This window comes from Atractosteus spatula, chromosome 3, assembly GCF_055471065.1.
Source record: "Atractosteus spatula isolate fAtrSpa1 chromosome 3, fAtrSpa1.hap1, whole genome shotgun sequence".
In the NCBI taxonomy this organism is placed as follows: Eukaryota; Metazoa; Chordata; class Actinopteri; order Semionotiformes; family Lepisosteidae; genus Atractosteus; species Atractosteus spatula.
The window spans coordinates 33672740-33688193 of record NC_142708.1 but is presented as its reverse complement, the minus strand read 5'-3'; the positions used below and the strand labels follow the sequence as shown (position 1 = coordinate 33688193).

At 35.5% G+C, this 15454-nt stretch overlaps 1 protein-coding gene across 1 annotated transcript in view; it reads left to right on the top strand.

Moving 5' to 3' along the window:
* LOC148837733 (uncharacterized) overlaps window positions 1-15454 on the top strand; it is a 116713-nt gene that overhangs the window by 55977 nt on the left and 45282 nt on the right. Inside the window, exon 7 of the mRNA XM_088911728.1 lies at window positions 2984-3106. Within this exon, the coding sequence (XP_088767854.1) occupies window positions 2984-3106 (123 nt within the window). The remainder of the gene's footprint in view (window positions 1-2983; window positions 3107-15454) is intronic.

The window sequence follows — 15454 nt, the reverse complement described above, 5'->3', positions numbered from 1 at the left end:
AGCTGTGTTCCGCAGATCAAACTTGGCACTACAAAAGCCCATTGTGATTACAGAACTGAGGATAAAGTGGAAGTTCAATGACCTGTCTTGAACTTATTTCAAATGTTCTCATTAATTGTCAGTTTTCCACACATAATATTCAGATATTCCAGATGGAGCTATTTTCAATATAAATTGAAATTGCATATACTATAAATTGCAGGTGTTTTTTTTATTTTTTTTATTTTATAAGGGGAGGCTACATTTATACTCATTCTCTGTTTTCTAGACTTATAACCTTAAAGGTAAAATAAGTATTCTGTAGTCTTTTGACCAGAAACAATAAATTCATGATGTAGTAAGTCATTATTGCCGGACCATAAAACATTTGTATCCAAATGCTGTCTTACTAAGAAAGACTTTGTGTTTTCTGATTACTGTGTGATACATTAATTTACAGGCAGCAGTGTTTCCATTCTAATCTCTAATGCCTGTCTAATTGCAATGAAAACTACACATGACACATAGTTCATGTCTGACTTCTTTCCTTGTTGGGCAATACAGTGCATTACATGCATTATATGTAGATGTTTTGGCCTCATAGGAAAATATACATTTTTTAAAAACTTTGGCTGTGAAATTACCAAGCTCTCTGTATTAGGGATGATAGAGTCTGTTTTGACTCAGTTCAATAAAACATCTGTTGTCCACCCTTGTAAGGGGAAAGGGTATGCTGTACTTTCAACTAATCAAAAATTGTATTCTCAATCACTTACATCAATGTCCTCTGCTCCTTAATTACCCAAGACATAACTGTTTTTCATTAATGCAACTTTCCAAATAATTTGATTGCCTGAGGCGGTACTTCCTGTGATTCTTCCATTCTTATGCTTTTTATTCAGTATTGTTTCACAGCCCAATGAATCGAAAACTCCTTGAGGGATTGTGGTACATATGTAGGTCGTTGAAGTTGAGGGTAAATTTGGCTGTCATAGATTGAAAGAAGTAAACCTTGCTAGATTCTTTTCACTTTAAACCAAATTGGTGCAAGTTGTTACCGATCCTTGGAGGACTGAGCTTACCCTGAGACATCATCTGACCGAACTAATCAGATCGATGGAGCTTGCTGTGGTGCAGTGAATGAATCCCAGCTGATACTGTTTTTTTTTCTTCTCCTTCTTATGGGTCAAATTCAACAACTCTGTATTCCCAGGACTGTACCCAGGAATATTCCAAATATACGAAGACTTATATACCTGAGTAATGCCTTGTTAGTGGAGTTTATATATTAGTTTTTCTTAGTTCCATTTCTTGTAATGTATTTATTCTGTTTTAAAAATGCATTTTGTATCATTTTTAAAATGTATCTGAGCTGTAACACTTTCATGCGGACAATCAGTTTTAGTCTGTCAAAATCAATTGAACTGCACAAAACACTTCTGTATTGCTTAAATCTATGATCTGAAAGTTCACAGTATAAAATGTGGGACAATATGACTTGGTTTTAAGTTGTTCCAATGAATACATACTTTGAATATTGTTCATTTTATTCTTTGAAGAACAATACACTAAGGAAAAACTTCAGGGCAGAACAACAAGACTGTTCCAGTGGGAAAAGAACAGAGTTACAGTATGAGGACAGGTTGAAAGAACTGAACTTACAAAGAAAATGGGATTGGGGAAGGTTATCAAAGTTCTAAAATCTTCAAAAGAATCAATATAAGAAATGTCAATTTCAGATTTTTTTTCCTCTCCTGAGCTCAGGAAATGTGACTAAGGGCCAGAACTAGAAGTTCAGCAAGGGCAGTTTTAGTAGAGAACTTCGAAAGTGTTATTTGGAGAAATAAGGTAAATGCTCTGCTGCCTGGATAAGTTGTCAATTCTGATATTATAGAATTCTTTAAGAACATATTGGATTTTCTTATTGGAAGTTGTTCTCAAGGAATCAAGGAACTAGGAGCGATGAATGGCCTTTTCTGTGTTCAGTATGTTTCCTGTGTTTTGTTTCAAAGGAAAAAGTGTGCTGGCACCCCCCAGTGTGCTTGTTCATGCCTTTGAAATGCAAATAGTACACCTGTGGGCTGTCTTCAGACTAAGATTTTGACTCAGAATCATAATGAAACCATGGCCTCAATTCTTTAGTAAACCAGGTCTCTCATTAGAATGCAAAAGATGTTTTCAAAATCCATACTTAAAAAAATGTTTTGAAGAGCTTTTTTTGTTTCTCTTTTACCATGTGGTGTGCTGATATCAGGAAATAAATATGTTTTCTCTTACATAAATTTTAAATTAACATTAGATACTAGTCCCTATTATTGATTCTATGCACAGAAATTGCTGTAATGGACAATCAACATAATTTAAATAACAGTATGTCTGTAGAGAAGATCATACATTGACCAAGCTATGAGTTTTTTTACAGTTATTTATAAAAAAAAACATTCTCAATATCTCTGTCTTTTACAGCTGTTATGATGATTTGGTCCTAGAACAGTGTCTTGAATAACACTGGAGCTCAATAGCGAGTCCAGAAGGTGGAAGTCTAGGTGAAATTACTACTGTTTCTCCTAGGTTCATTGAATCTAGTGTTCTTTTTCTTATTTTTTTAATCATATTAAACTCCACTTATGTAATTCCAATGGTGTCTTCTCACCCATTTTATTCCTGATTTAATTTTGATAAAACACTGAATACCTAGTCTAATCATTTCAAGGGCTATATTGAAATTTTGTGCCTTTGTAGCATTACCTACAGTAGTAGTTTTGAACATTGTTGTTATTGTTTACTGAATACTTCTGTAATTAAATGTTTTTTAGCAGCGGTATCAGAAAGAATGTTTACATTTCATTTACTTATTTAGAAAACTCCTCCTGCCTTTTCAGCAAAGAGTTAAACCCATTTGTGGAGAATGCATAGAAAGGCATACAAGCAGCTTAAACAAAGATGTTTTTGTAAAGAAGCAAAGAAACGATTTTTAGTGCTATGATTTATTCTTCATCTCTAGGTGGCCAATGTGGAGAATCTTGCAATGCCCTGGTTGTTGTCTGGAAGAAATCTGACCAAAGAGCCAGTGACCCTGTTGGATCTTTGCTATGGGAAGACAAATAACTTGAACATCCAGCAAGTGGTAAGTCCAGTTAATCGAAGCATCATGGGTAATATTTCTTTGTTGTCAGCTTGTGCTTGTATTTTAGCACAAGATCAATCTTTGCTTAGGTAAGCCGACAGGTGCTGTTTAGCTGTTTAGTGGAGATACCATTTTATTGTATATGCACTGGCTTTTAATACATGTTAGCTTCTTATTCTTTTCAGGCTCATATGTCTGTTAAAGATTCAAATTTGTTATATTTTCAGTGTTTTCAAGTTTGTTCTCAGTGTTAACTGCTTTATTCTAGTTCATTTTTTGCATTCAAAGTAGAGTTTGTAATGTCAGTATATACTGTATGAATATGTTCTTCTTCCTACATCTAAAGACACTTTTTGTGTCTCCAAACAACTGATTACTAAATATTATTTTAATATGTGAAAGAAAAATAATCACTGCTTACTTCTGCGACTCAACACCCCCCCATCATAAGCCAGCCAAAAACAATTTGAAGAATTATGGTTCTGTTCCCAGTAATAAGAAGTCCAATTCACTTATACACATTTTACTGAGAAGTCAGTCTATTTTAACATTGAGGACCTTGAACATTATATTGTTCATATTTAAGGGTTTCCTGTGGCATTTTGGAGATTTTAAAAAACAGTGGAATAATGATTGCCAGCTATTCCTTACAGAAAAGGATTTTTTGCAAAGCCTCTGTACAATTGTCTTTGTCCATGTATTCTTCCACCACGCTTTACAAGATCAACTTGGCAACTACATAGCCCCTTGCACTGGGACCAGAATCCTGAAGGCAAGCACTGCCCATAGCTATGATGGCGACTATTAATTGGTGTTCATTGAGATTCGCCCAGCTGGTCTAGCTCCAGCTTGGGTATTGAATATACACTGGTAATGACCATTGTCTCCAAATGCTAGGGAGTATTGAGTATTAGGTTGCTATTTCCATGAAAGGCACTATGGCCATTAGTTTAGACAGTTATTGCAGGCTGGAGTATGATACTGTACCTGTGACATAAGCAAAATACCAAGTGTTTAAGAAGCGCATGAGTGACACCATGCTGCAAATGCAAACATGTGGAGTGAACTGTGGGAAAGCAAAGCCTGGTGATGTCAGAAAGGGCTTAGGTAGTGGATGACAAACCCCTTCAGGGAATATTGAATATTGGATTGCTTGAAAACATTTTGATGTGTTGTTCTTTGAATTGAATGTATGAATTCCTCCTTTTTTATAATGTACTCTATATTGGGAATATTTTATTCCGGAGAGTAAATATTTCCATCTTTGTACATGTTGCAGAATTAATGAAATCCAACAAAAGCTATTCATTCCATACAGAAACCTCACTCTCTTAACTTAAGCTACCTTTGGGATTTTTGTCTTCTGTTAAATCGTAGCACTTTTAGGTCAAGCTGCAAATCCTTAAAATACACATCTACAGTACCTCTCCATCGTTTTAGAAATTCAAATTAAGACATTGTTTATGTAGAAAGATTTTTAAAAAGTCTCAGCAGATCTTATTAGTGCAAAAATTCTTAAATGCAACTAATCTTATATTAATAATTTTGATTTAGGAACATTTAATCTAATTGACAGTTCATTTGCAGCCTTGTGTGTTTAGTTTTTACATGGCCATTTAAAATTGTTGTAGATTTGAATCTGTGCTAGTGTTCATTAAAAAGATGTTAAATAGGCTCCATAATTAAAGCAATCTTTGTGTTAAATCAAGACGGTTCAAATTACGTTCTGAATACTAAATCACCATTGTCGGATCATCATCACATTATAATGCTGATTTAGTTGATAATTAATGTGCCATTCAGATGGATATGGAACGCTAATAACTGCAGTCAATAAGATACTGTCTGCAATAGCTTCTAAGGACCACAGCCCACTCTTCCTGAAATTTGACAGCATTTGTAACAGAGTAGTTTCTTCTTCGAATCCCTTGGGGCTACCTCAAAGCAGCTTCCTTTCATTTAAAAGGCTTCAGGCAGCCAGTAACTTGAATTATCTTTAGGCAATGCAAGCTGCTGCTGAGATTTCAAGAGATTGTTTTTTCCTTTGAGTAAAAAGCAAATGTTTTGAAGTTTTAAAGGGACCATACTGTCTGGTTCCTGTTCAGTATATCCTCACTTACATCTGTGGTTGCTTGGCTGCAATTAAAAGAACTGCTTTAAATTTTAAATATGTAACACGAGAAATGTTCTAATCATGTCAGCTTTTAATTTTTTACTTGAATAGTTTATGGCTGAGGGCTTCATTTTCCAGTAAGTCTGCATTTCTGAAGAAACAGATTTCTGAAGAACAGCTGAATTATTCTTTCTGTTTTGGACAACACAAATTGTCACACACCTTATACAATGATTGCAGATACCTTGTACCTTACCTTACAAAAATAAAACAATGATTCCAGTGGCAAAACTGTCACACAGAATGGTGCGATAATAAGGTTCTGTACCCATCCTGTAAAACTCACACTTTAAGGACTGATCTCTAAACAAAAAACATACTGTTGGCTCCAGTTTTATTACTTACCTTGATAAACATGCAAATGTACAATAAGTATTGTAGTATTAATAAAATAAATTGCATGACTATCAGTCCTGGATACTGCAAAAAATACCATTCAAGCAATAAAATTAAACTTTTCAAATGTATCCCCACCATATACATGTATTAAAAGTAAATACAGGAATGTATTCCCTTATTTTATATTTTTTCTTTATTCCTGTAATCATTTTTAGTCATGTTGTAATTTCACAGAAGCTCGGAGACTGTAAGAAACTTCTATAATTGTCTGATAACACTGAGAATTCGAGGGTGGCTAAACGCAAAAGCAAAATAACTCATCGTCATGAAGAAAGTCAGAATTATCCAAAGATCTATGCTAAAATATCTAACCTTCACAAACCTAAAGAAAACCTAGCAACTCCAGTGACAGCTATAAAAAATTCTATCATCTTTTCTAAACATCCCACTTTTGACTGGTGTGCGTCATCCAGATGTTAAAGGCTATTTAGGTGGTTGCTATTGCACCAAGAAGAATGTGTAAAAATGTTTGATTAGATTGTAAGACCAAAAACATTATTTGGGAGGCTTATTCATACCCAAGGGCAACAACTGTAAGTCTTCAAAAAAACTCTGGCATCCTCAGGACTCAATATCCCCAAGACTCACGTTTAAAGTTGACTGCATGAATCTGGTGTTTACGGCTAAGATTCATGGCAACATTCTAGAGCAAGGCAAGAATTAACCATGAGACTAATTCATTCCCAAAGTCAAATGGGATCAAATGCCAGCTGGAGCTGGATTAAATGCCAGTCTCATTTACAGTTTAGTTTCCTGAGAAAGGTAAAGTTCCGGCTTCTGTGAAGTATGTACAGTAGGTGGTTCTGTTCTGCAAGTGTGCTCTGGTGCTAGAATTTAGGGACAGATGGACTCCAAAGTACAGTATAGCATGGTGTTTTATCCAATAACCTGGTTCCCTCTGCTAAGAAGCTAAAGTTTGATTGCTGTCATAGCAGAAAATCAGCTTTCATGATTGTGGATACCATCTACAGATCTCCTCTGCCTCTGGTATTAACTAAAGGAAGAACAAACCTCTCCTGAGAAGAAAGGTATTGCATGAAGAAATATGAAGTACTGGGAAGTGCCTGAAACTATTAAAACGCTACAGAAACCACCATCAACAAAATACTGCTGGGGTATAAATTATTTTTAACATTGCCACTTAAGAAAAATATGAAATGTTTATTTTTGTGTTTTCTGGTGCTGACAGTCCTACAATCCTTCATATTTCTATTTTAATTTATACAACAGTGTGCATTAGTTTGCTGAAATCTGCTATTATTTGCATATCAATTATGCTGATACAGTATATTTACAAATGAAAGGTATTAGTAAATTTAGAGCCAACAGCATACACCTGTACAAAAACAAAATTGGAGAAATGCAATCTGATCTAGACTGTGGATTATGTTATATGTTGATATAACAACATTATATAACAAAGCTCTGCATTTCTGATGAAAATACCTACTCCTGTACCAGACTGTTGTCATATAAAGGACATTGAAATATATTTTAATGTGTGAACTGTGTAGAGAGGCAAAAAGGAATGTTGAATACCTGCTTTTTGCTCATTATTATTCACTTTTGACTATTAATAGTGGTACTATACTTGTTTTCATCATCATATTCCTTAAAACCATGCATGCATCTTCACCTGCATTTTTGTAAAATAAATTAGCTTACTTTGGAGCGCATTTACTTTGTCTTGACTGTTTTATGTCCCACGTAGTTTCTCAGTTGTGATTTCTGATAAAGCAGAAAGAAGATGGCATCGGGCACATGCCTGAAATATTTTTTTATAAATAAAAGAACAAATACAATTCCAGAATTTAAACATGATTCCACAGTTACTGTTAATATAATGACCAACTGAAGAAAAAAGTGCATAGAGTCTTCTATAGTGGGAATCTCTACAATAGACAACATCATGGTCAAAATGGTTTTGATTTCCCAAATCAAACAGAGTGCAAGTATACCAAAATAAACTAGCTGTTTCTTTAGAGCACTAACTCCTTCAGAATGAACAGAAAGCAAAAACTTTATCGATGGTTGTCTTTTCCAGGCTAGGGTCAAACTCCAGGGTATGTTCACCTCCAGACAACCAGATAAGCAGCAATCCAATAACACTCCAAGTTATTTCCTTCTAAGCTCAGGGTTATTGGTCTTTCTCCCACTTTATTAGACTACAAGTCACTCTTCAGCCTCTGCCAAATATACCTGTACTAATTGTGGCAGCACAGATGAGTGAGTTCAGCTGATATTAATTTCCTCTTCTTGCAACTACAGACTTTGGACGGTAGTTTCCAGTTTTCCAGCCCTCTATTACTCTTCCTCCCACTGTACCACATTATGTTATTTTACTTGACCAGTTATATTTTCTTTTTCCAAAAAGCCTGAATGCTTTAACTGTCATCTAATTTACAATAATGTTGCTTAACCTTAAAGCACAGTATTTAACATTGAAAATGCATACTGCAGACTGAGGTTATGAAATAATGTGTTTTAGTATGTTAAACAAAAAATAAGCCATGTACAATATACTGAATATGAAAAATATTTTTATTACTTTGTGTTTGTAGTCATTTGTAAACAATACTAGTTCAGGGCTCTCTCACCTCTCAGTATTAGTATTTAACATTTGGTTCACACCAGCAGGCACATTAAATTATCTTTTCTACTGGTGCCTTCAAGAGACCTCTTTTCAGTTCAACATATTATAATTGACGTAGAAGTTGATCATTCCTACTTAAATGTAGCTGATAAAGTGTAGGTGAAATGTAGCTATAAAGAGAACTATCTGGTAGTAAGAGAAGATGAGTGCCACTGTTTGTGTCTATCAGTGAATTTTATGGTGTAGACTCCTACCACTGTGTAGCCTTTTGATTTATTGTACCTTGCAAGGTTTTATCGTTTATCATCATTTGTTAAACATTTAGAATTGTATTATAAATTACATACATCACATCTGGAAATACAGTTAACACATTTTCTTCAAAAACGGTCATATCAAATTTGCTTTAGGACTTACAGTAGATCCAACCAAGGAGCTCTCAAACTCTGCACCCGTTTTCTCTTAAAAATAAAAAAGTTTTAATTTAGGGCAGGTTTTATGACTACATGTCTGTTCTAGGAACTCCAGAGAATTGGGTTTTTGTCAGTCATGGAGCCAGGCTAACTTGTCCCCCAAAATAAAGATAAGAATCTAAGAAGTAGGTAAATCGCAATTCTAGACACTGGCTTACTTTGAATTGACACACAGTGACAGTTACCATGGCTCTGCTGCACAGTCCACTTGCTCAACAACATTATTGTTGGTTGCTTCAGCAGCTCTATGAAAGTTGATCACTTTGCTGATGTTAAAGCTGTTTGAGCTACTCAGGGGACCATCTAGTCCCAGGTTTTCTTCAGCACTTGGAAAAGAGGGTTGTTGCTGCTCAGTCTTCTGTCCACAGAGAATGTAAGTGGGTGGATATACTTTAGGTGGCACAGTGCCAGGAGCACAATAGCATCAGGGAATCAGAGAGGGAGATAGCCTTGCTTATATCCTGTCTGGCTGAATTGGAGGCTAAAATAAAGGCTAATGCCTTAGCCTGCCTGCGAGTGCTGAGGGTCATGACCCTGTTATTTTTCACAAAAAGTTCTACCAAAACGGTTACCAGTTTTAGTCATCACTTGGCCCAATCTACTGTAATACTGGGACTTGAAGTTTGTGGGGTGTTCTTTTATTTCTTTGAAGAGCGGTGTTCCATAGACTTCAAAACTAAAACAAGGATTAGATTTTATCTGACTGGTAGAGAGAATAAATAGTTTTGGGCATTTGACACTTTGGCATCTACGAAAATATGAAAGTACCTTACACGTTCCCCAGTATTGCTTCCATTACTAAACTTAAACATATTTTCTACTGTAGAGATTTTTTTCTGGGCTTGTCTTGTTTGAGGGTAGGGTGGACCTACGGTCACCTTGAGTCATTCCAACGCCATGTTTAAATTCCTTTTTCCTTAACAGGGCTGTGGAATATGTTTGCTTTGCAATACATCTATTCCTGCACAAAAAATGGGAACACTATTTTCTGCCCTTGTTTTGATAGGATGCATGAGCAACACCTGAGTGGAAGGTCAATATAGTTAGTTCCCTGCATTTGCCCAGGTGATTCGATTTTTTTTGTCTTTTACCTCTATAAGGAATCTCCAACCTAGGTTCTGGAGAGACAGGATGCAAAAGATCTTATGGGTTATCTTTAAATGATGAATTATTAAAACATTAAAATGTATTAGTAAAAAGTGTGACAGTTTATAAGTATTTTTCTTGTTTAAAATTGATGCTGGAACTGACCTTTAAAGCCTTTATGGGGTTTGTTGGGTCTTCAGTGAGTGCATTCTTGGTGTCTGTTACACTACTGTATCTAAGCAAGTGAAATAGGTGGTACTGTATATGATTTTGGTGCATTTGTCTTAGTTTAACTTCATCTCCACATCGTTAAAAATTGATTTGCTCATGGCAAACAGTGGAGCAAGCATCACATGGCCCAAATGGCTTCCTCTCATTTGTAAACTTTAATTCCAAGTTAATGCCTAGTTAAATAAAAATGGCATTATTACAGAATTAATTAATTTGACATAAATAAGAATTCTACTGCAGTCATTTATTATTGTTGTGCTTGAAAGGCCTGTAGGCTGTGCAGTTCAATTATATCATGAGTCTTCTGTTTTCTTAGAAAAATAAATTTAGTTTTAGTTTATTAAAAAACTATGATGATGTTATAGCAATGATCAAATGAAAACGTTTAGCAGCTGCTTCCTATTTAAAAGGTTTATAGAACATAGACTGTGTTGTAATTCAGGATTAATTTCAGAGTTTCCAAATGTATTTAGTTTACTTTGGGTAATTCTGATCAGACTTTTTACTTATGTTCATTAAAAAAATGAAAACAGACTAAACAGAACAATATTGTTTTCAGTGCTAATGCACCTTGGTTTTAAATTTTGTCTTAGTTTTTTAGCTTTATAAAACATTTTTTGTTCTCTACTTTTTTTAGAATGTTGTCAATGGAGCATTCAGAAAATGTACACATTCTGCTAATCCTTTCTAGAAATTGTGTATATTGATTTATTTGAATTGCAGAGAATAATGAATAAGTGATGGATTTGGGAGCATGTTTGTGTTTTCTCTTCTTTAATTTTGTGATAAGATAGAATGACAAAGAAGTGTGTTGGGATTTCTCCTTCTCCTTTTGAAATACAATGGTTGGTAGATGTGAATTTGAGTCAATTCCAGATTGGGCAGATGTAAAACAGAAAATGTTCAACTCCCAAAAAATTAGTTGCACAATAAAGATAATTGTAATAATATGAATAGTATTTTGTGATGAAGAAGCATCATATTCCCCAGATGATGTAATGGAGAAATTAAATCTCCATTAAATCTTTAGATGCTGTCAGTCTTTTGCCTTAATGGCGAAAGTTAGAAAAAGATCAGAAGGAAGAAAGTGCTCTACAGATTGCTGAAAAGGAAGGCAACCCAACATTCAAAGATAAAAACAGATATGCTGTTTGGGTAACACTGAAAAAAAGACATCAGAATTTTCAAGAAGGACACACAAAACTACTATACAGGGGCAAAAATACTACTAATACTAAGCATTTATTCAGTGCTACAAGAGTAAATGAACTGTAAAATTGGTGTAAATAGTTTATGAGATAATAGTAACAAACAGTAAACATGCTAAATGAATGTTTGACACATTTTTTTTACAATAGAGGATGTCAATAACATGGTCCATGTAACAGAGTGACCTCCAGCAGTGCTGAGTAATTTAGCTGACAGTGAGGATCTGCAGGGGATAAAAGCTAATAAATTCCTGGGGCCTGAGCGTATTTTCCCTTTTGGGAAAGTGATGGTATCCCAAAGAAATGAGGAATGCTATTTGTATTTGGATATCACAGATTGGAGAATTGCAATTAATTTGAAAGGGAGACTAGGAAAGACTTTACATACGGAGCTGTGGGTGTCTAATTGTGATAATTAAAATAAGATGTTATAGAGGTTATATAAAAATCAGTTAATACATTTTTAATGTAACATTCAGTGTTTGAAAGTATCCAAAATGTGTGAGAAATCCACTAGATTTAAAGGCAGATGGTGGTTCACTTCAAGATGGAGTCACCTCCAAAAAGTGGGATACTATGTCATGCATTAAAAGATTATAGTACATAAAAGTAAATAATTATTACTGAGGACTGACAGTTCTTATTGTGTTATTTATGACTGATGAAGATCTTCTTTAAGCTCTATATCTGGTGTAAGAATAAAAATAATAATACATTACAATTGCAGAAAAATGTATTTCAAACTCTTTTAATTTCAAATAAAAAAAATATAATTTGCAATACTGTAGTATACATTATGACATTTCTCCATAATCCACCGCAGATTTGTAATATGGTCACGGGTACCATGACCACGTTTGAACCCTGCTTGCGAGTCAGGTAGTTCTGCTTCAATGATTGGGTGCAGACGCTGCTGTATGATCTTCAGAAGGACTTTGTTCGCATGAGGAATCAGGGCTATTGTATGGTAGTTGCAACAGTCCCCTGCGTCACCTTTCTTAGGCAGTGGGATGAATACTGATCTCTTCCAATCCTTTGGCCACCTGCTGGTTTCCCAGATCTTCTGGCAGATCGCTTTGATAGCCACTGGTGGAACAGGCCTCAACATTTCTGCTGGGATGCAGTCAATACCAGGTGCCTTGTTGTTTGGTAACTGCTTCAGCGCCCATACGACTTCCTCATCCAGGATAGCTGGCTCCATTTCCACTGGGTCGTCGTGGGGTGGCTCAGGGTCGCTAGTGCTTGCATACAACTCTTCCGTGTATTCTCGCCATCTGCTTCTGATGCATTGCTGGCTAGTCAGGACCTTCCCGTTCTTGTCTTTGATTGAGAAATGTCATGAACATCAGAAAAACATCTACATTTGCTTCATTGACTACAGTAAGGCATTTGACTGCATCGAACACGATAAGCTATGGAAGGCCCTGCAAGAACTGGGAGTGCCAGCACACTTGATCCAGCTGATCAAGTGTGATAAGATCCAGCTGATAAGATCCAGCTGATAACACTGATAGCACACTTGATCCAGCTGATAAGATCCTTTTATAAAGATCAAGAAGCAACTGTTCGAACACAACATGGAGACACCGAATGGTTCAAAATCGAGAAAGGTGTGTGACAAGGCTGTATTCTGTCCCCTTTTCTTTTCAATCTTTATGCAGAAATGATCATGAGGAAATTAGATCTGGAAGAATCAGAAATCGGTGTGAAGATTGGAGGCAGAAATATTAATCATATTAATAATAAAATTAATTAATTAATAATTAATAAAATAATAAAATGATACAACATTACTGGCAGAAACGGAAGTTGGCCTGAAATACCTCATATTAAGAATCAAAAAGGAAAGTGAAAAGATGGGTCTCCACCTCAACATCAAAAAGACGAAGATCATGACAACAGCTGGTAATGGAGCAGTCAAAATAACCATCAATAGTGAAGAGATCGAACGTATCAAGGTTTTCTGCTTCCTGGGATCCATGATCGACCGAACTGGAGACTGCAGCCCTGAAATCAAGCGACGAATTGCATTAGGCCGTAGTGCTGAGCATGCACCAAATCTGGAAGAGCAAAGACATCAGCCTCACAACCAAAATGGTCCATGCTATTGTGTTCCCCATATCGATGTATGGGTGTGAAAGCTGGACCCTGAAAAAAACTGACTGAAAGAGGATTGATGCTTTCGAGCTATGGTGCTGGAGAAGACTGTTACGGATACCATGGACGGCAAGGGTCACCAGGTTCTGGAGCGCATCAAGCCAGAAATTTCGCTTGAGGGAAAGATCACCAGACTCCGGCTCACTTATTTTGGTCACGTGATGTGATCAGATTCACTGGAGAAACGCGGTGGCTCGACGCCATCAAAACGGACACTGGCTTAGGCATAGAACAGCTGAAAGGGAAAGTCCAAGACCGGAAACCGTGGCGAGAGATGGCCTATAGAATCGCCGAGTGTCGGATACGACTGACCGGATAACATCATCATCAGTATACATTATAATTTAAAATATACGAATTTAAAATGGTATATTAATATGTGTTTGCAATTAAAAAGTAGTAATTTACGTTGATGTTATATTAACTCAAAATACAGAATTGTATCGTGTAACTTTTGCTTTGTTTCTAATGGGAATGTAAAGGTATTTTTGTTTAAAAACAGAGGATGAAAAATCCTAATTAGCCAAAGGTTAAATTATGTAAAATGATAACGCTGATAACATGTAACTTGTTAAAGGAATAAAAAAAGTTTTAAAATGCTCCAAATCATTTTGAAACAGGGGCGCTCCCATTTTGTACATTTTGTCTGAAAACATGGTTGACTGTGAAGAGACATCTCTTCAGCTTTGCCAAGCTTTCTGTGCTGCTTATCCAGTCATTTATAGCAGAGCATTTCAACATTTAATGTGGTATTTTTTGTAATTTGACCATCCAACTTGTCTGGAAACATATACTGTAGACACAGTTCTACATTAAACAGCGTTATTCACAGGAATGAACATTTCCACCTTCATCATGTTTACTCTCAAAGTATTACAAGTGTTGAGAACACAACATTTTATCATTGTTGGTCAAAAAACATCTCCTTCCCTTCTTTTAATAAAAGTTTTTGTAACTTTAGCTATTCGGTATGTAATGTACAGTATGGTATGTTTTGGTGTTTGATGCCATGAAGATATCTTGTTAAAACAATAAACTTGAAAACTGCAGTTAGGAGTGGAGTCTATGAATAGGTTTAAGGCTACGTTTAAGATTAAGTCTAGGTTCTTTTTAAATTCTGTTCATCGCAATATATCAAGGTGATCTGATTAGCTCACCCACACAAGCTTCAGCAACTCACCATAGTTAATTAACAATGAATGAATCAGCAAACAATATATCTGGTTATTATTATTATTATATTATATTATTAGCCAAAGGGAGTCAGGGGCTCTTCTTAACAAAGGAATGTTCAGTGCTGCTGTGTGGTTGTAGACACAAACTTTTATCTTTTTTTGTCAGGTAATATAGATTCAGTATCACAGACTCCATATTCTGGTTTTGGAACAGCCGTCTTAGTGGCAGAAACCTTACATCATCAAATAGGTCCTTTATCTTATTTTATTTGTGTACTCATTTTGATTCACTCCAGAATTGGTACTAACCATACAGTAGGTAATGGTTCTATGAGAATGAACAAAGAATATGAGCTTGATCTTTTAGTCCAACTGGGTGGCAGCTGTTTTATATTCAGATACATTTTTATAGTATGTGGTTTATGTAGAGCTCACTCAGAGCATCACATCAAATACTAACACTCGCAGTGAGCTTTAATAAAAAAAAATTCTAAGCCAACAGATTGCACTAGGGATGCCCACAAGCAATTACTGTTCCCCCTAAGGCTGTGCTGGTCAACGACTGGATCAAGATACACTTGTAGATCTTGGACTAGATTTGAACAAGGATCAATACATACAGTACAGTACATAAACAGCAGTTTTCATATACTGTATAGCTTAAAGCACATAACCTATTCTGGATATTTTAAGATTAGACATTTAAACAATTTTAACTCGTAGCTAAAACTGCCTCAATTATTGTATTTTTTATTAGGCTAGACAATTTTAGGTTTTGTTTATAATTAGGCCCCTCTAATTTAAATTAAGGTTAAGAAAGTGAAAGTATGAAGTTTTCAGTGTTATTGTTTGC